The following is a 3,749-nucleotide window of genomic DNA, read 5'->3' on the forward strand; positions in this document are numbered from 1 at the left end:
GCCCTCCCCGCCCCCCCCCCCCCCCAGCCCCCCCTGCAGCCACGGGGCTCAACCTCGTGGCAGGGAACCCCCAGCACCAAGTTGGGGTGAAGCTGCTCCAGCCCCTGGGGGTGGGGGTCCCTGGGGTCCACGGGGCTGATGGAGGCCAATGGGACCAGTAGGGTTTGATGGGGGCTTACAGGACCTGATGGGGGCTGATGGGACCTCATGGGGGCTGGAGGGGGCCAGGGTGGGCTGGAGGGAGCAGCACCCTCTTGGGTTGGGAGCGGGTGGCTCCTTCCCTTAGTCCTTTGCCCTCACGTCCAAACCTGTCTCTCCAGTGACATCCTCCTGGCACATGGGAAGGAATTCCCATTTGGGGCCACACTCCAGGACCCCGATCCAGGGGAAGGGCTGTTTTCCCAGCCCGGTGAGCCTGGCAGCCCCTGGGACCCCATCACCTCTACCCCATCCCCCCCTCTGCCCCCCAGCCCTGTGGAGTGGGACCAGCCAGTTTTTGGGGGGGCAGAGGCACCGCAGTGGGATGTCCCTCCCGGGGCCGAGCTCTGGCTGCTTTGCTTTAAAGAAGCGTGTGACCAGCGCAAGGAGCCAAGCGGTAGCTGAGACCTGACGCACTCAGTGCAGGGATATGTGGACCCAGGGAGCCCTCCCCATGGGGCGCGGGGAGGGGGGATGCCACAGCAGGGGATTCGAGGGGTGTCACCCTCACCTACGGCTGCAGTGGGTGCCAGCACCCTGCCAAACCCCTTTGTCTGGGGCAGAGCCCAGCGTTGGCTCTGAACCAGCTGACTGCAGCTGAGCCGTGCGGGGCCGCATCCTGCGGGGGCTGGCGCAGGCTGGAGGGGAGCCGGGGCGGGGGGGGGCTGAGGCGCTGCGGGGACTGCGGACGTGTAGGGATGGGAGGGATGCGGGGAAATGGGAAGGCTGAAGGGAGGGATGCAGGGAGGGAGTGGAGAGATGCAGGTGGGGAGGCAAGGAGGGATGCGGGGAAATGGGAGGGATGCAGGCAGGAATGCAGGGAGGGATGCAGAGGAGGATGCTGGGAGGGATGCAGGGAGAGATGCAGAGAAGGATGCAGAGAGGGATGGGAGGGATGCAGAGAAGGGTGCAGGGAGGGATGGGAGGGATGCAGAGAAGGGTGCAGGGAGGGATGGGAGGGATGCAGGCAAATGGGAGGGATGCAGGGAAGGATGCAGGGAGCCAGAAGGGCTGCAGGGAGACGGGAAGGACGCAAAGGAAGACCTCTGCCCCAGCAACGGGGCCTCCCCAGAGGGTTTCCCTCACCCCGTAGCAGGATGCTCTGGGGGATCAGACCCACCACCGGTGCCCAGCGCTGCTCTGCACGGAACCAGAGGCCAATGCACGGGGAAGAGCGAGCCATGGCTGGAGATGGAGGGCAGGGGGGCAGAGGAGGATGGGTCCGTGGGGAGCTGGACAAAACCAAGCCTGCAGGGAGGGAGCAGGTTAATCCTGCCGTGCTGCCCCCCCCGAAGAAACCGCTCCATGCCCAGCAGAGTCATTTACAATATATACTGTATATTTTATTATAACTGAACCAGCTCACTGAATCTACAGCTGTACTCACAACCCAGAAAAAAAGAGAGAGCGCACGCGCGAGAGGAAAATACTGAAGTATTTCTACAGAGTATTTGTTCCAGTTAGCTCCCTCCGCGGCAGGAGACAGAGGCTGTAAAAGAGGAAGACTGGAAATTTTCCCTGATGTGCTGGCTTGTCCGCACCGGCGCTGCAGTCGGGTCTTGGGCTTTCAGGCGCCACGGCCCTGGGGGGCTGCAGGGCTGGGGGCTGCGGCCGCTGGCAAAATAACCTGTCCCTGGCGGCTTGAATTTGGATGTTTTCAGGTCCCCTCTCCCAGCAGGGTTTTGGGGCTCCCGCGGCTGGTCTGAGCTTCCCCGTGGGGTGATGGGGGGGCTGCTGTGGCAGCGGCCGGAGAGGGGTGGGATGGTTTTTGGAGCGTGTGGCTCAGGGGTTTGTAGGGATGCTGGGGGCACTCATGCCCTTCATCTCCCCAGGCTCAGGGGGAGCAGCACCCTTCGTCTCCTCCTCCCGCCATGGTCACATCCAGAGCTGCCGCCGTGCCCGGGGCTGACACGTGGGGACAAGCTGAGCCACGGAGAGCCACCAGCGTGTCCCCTCCTTACCTGTTCACCCCATTTCTAATAGCTCTGCTTGTCCGGGCACCGCTGAGGGCGACCGGTGGCTTTGCCAGCAGAGCAGGCGGTGGGTGGGATACCGAGGGGCTGGAGATGTTTCTCCAAGGGCTGGTGAATCCTCAGCCCACGGCTGAGCCTGGTTCCTTGACGTGCCAGGTTTGGGAGACGACCCTGGAGTGCCCCACCGTTCACATCTCCATCCTCCCGGGACCTCCGGTTCATCAGACTGTCGGCTAACGAGGCCGTCGCATTACCAGCCGAGCTGGAGTCCAAAGGATCCCCCCCTCCCCGATCCCGGCTGGCTGGAAACCAGTGTCAAGCGGGACTGCCAAAGCCCGGCTTTTCATCCAGGGGCAGCGGGTTAATCCAGGCAGCTGCTCTCCCACCCAGGGAGGCTCATCCCCATCGTCCTGCTCCAGCCGTCCGGAAAACACGGGGCCCGCGAGGATTAAACACCAACCACCCCGGGGGGGACAGGACCGTCCTCAGCACCCGCAGTAAGGGGGGCTTTTTTTTGGAAAATCAGCAAAGTCCTGCAAAAGCGGGGCTGCCGGCAAAGCCCGGGACTCTCCTGCCTCTCTCTTTCTGTAATTAAGTTTAAAAAGCCCCCGTTCGGCCCCAGAGCAGGAGGTGGCCGGGGGCTGTGAGCCCAAAGGTGGGGTACGACATGCCGAAGCCGGAGGATGGCTGGATGCGGCCCTGGGGGTGGAAAATCCCCAGTCCAGACCTCAGCCCTGCAGCTGCCTCCTCCTGGGGGGTGATGGCTTGGTCCCCCCCAAAACTGGGTGAGATGGATGGGTGCCAGGGCCAGCTCCTGAGCCGGGATGAGCAGCGTTAACCCACAGGGGTGGCCCCCCAAGACGTCCCTGCTCGGGAAGAGACTTGCGGGTGCTGCCGGCCTTTGTTCATCCATGGCTCGGGGTGTGCTTGGGTCGGGGGGGGGGAGCCCAAAATGGTTTGCGGTGCCCCTGTCACCTGGGACACCATGGGGACACGGTGACTTCTCTGCTGGGGGAAAGCTGGGCCTCGCCTCTGGCTGGCATCACGTCCTCCAGCTGAGCCTGGGTTGGAGAAGCCCCCTCCTGCCCTCCCCACCCCCCCAAGGATACGCTTGTGCTAAAAAAGTCAAACCAACGCAAAAATGCACAGGGGGCTCCTGGGGGGGTCCCCAGCCTGCTCGCCCCAAGGTCTCTGCCGAGCAATTTGTTCCCTCGCTCTGTGCTCACCCCCCCCATCCCGCCCCACCCTGGTGCTCGCAGAAATAAGAAGATAGCCTCCCCCTACCCCATCCCGACCCCCAAAACACCCCGGGCTGGGGGGGGAGAGGGGGGATCGCCCCCTCCCAGGGCGATGCAAGGACCCATTTGAGTTTTCAGCCCCCCCGCAAGGTCCATCCTTAGCAGCCCCTGGTTCTTTTCCACCTCCCCGGTGGTCCCCGTCCCTCAGGAGGATGCACAGGTGGCATCGGGGTGGGGGCACAGCCGGGATGGCGGGGGGGGCTGTGGCCGAGTGCCGGGGGGGCTCAGAAGCCGGCGCTTTCCGAGCTGCTGCGGCTGGGTGGGGGGGGGGGGTGGCGGG

The 3,749-nt window shown here is 64.4% G+C and overlaps 1 protein-coding gene across 1 annotated transcript in view; it reads right to left on the bottom strand.

Annotated features, from left to right (window-relative positions):
• Positions 1 to 2,768: 2,768 nt before the first annotated feature.
• SRRM3 (serine/arginine repetitive matrix 3) overlaps positions 2,769 to 3,749 on the bottom strand; it is a 20,797-nt gene continuing 19,816 nt past the window's right edge. Inside the window, exon 16 of the mRNA XM_010573908.1 lies at positions 2,769 to 2,985. Coding sequence (XP_010572210.1) covers positions 2,769 to 2,985 — 217 coding nt within the window. The remainder of the gene's footprint in view (positions 2,986 to 3,749) is intronic.

The sequence above is a fragment of the Haliaeetus leucocephalus genome, unplaced genomic scaffold (assembly GCF_000737465.1).
Source record: "Haliaeetus leucocephalus isolate CR32 unplaced genomic scaffold, Haliaeetus_leucocephalus-4.0 Scaffold395, whole genome shotgun sequence".
Classification (NCBI taxonomy): Eukaryota; Metazoa; Chordata; class Aves; order Accipitriformes; family Accipitridae; genus Haliaeetus; species Haliaeetus leucocephalus.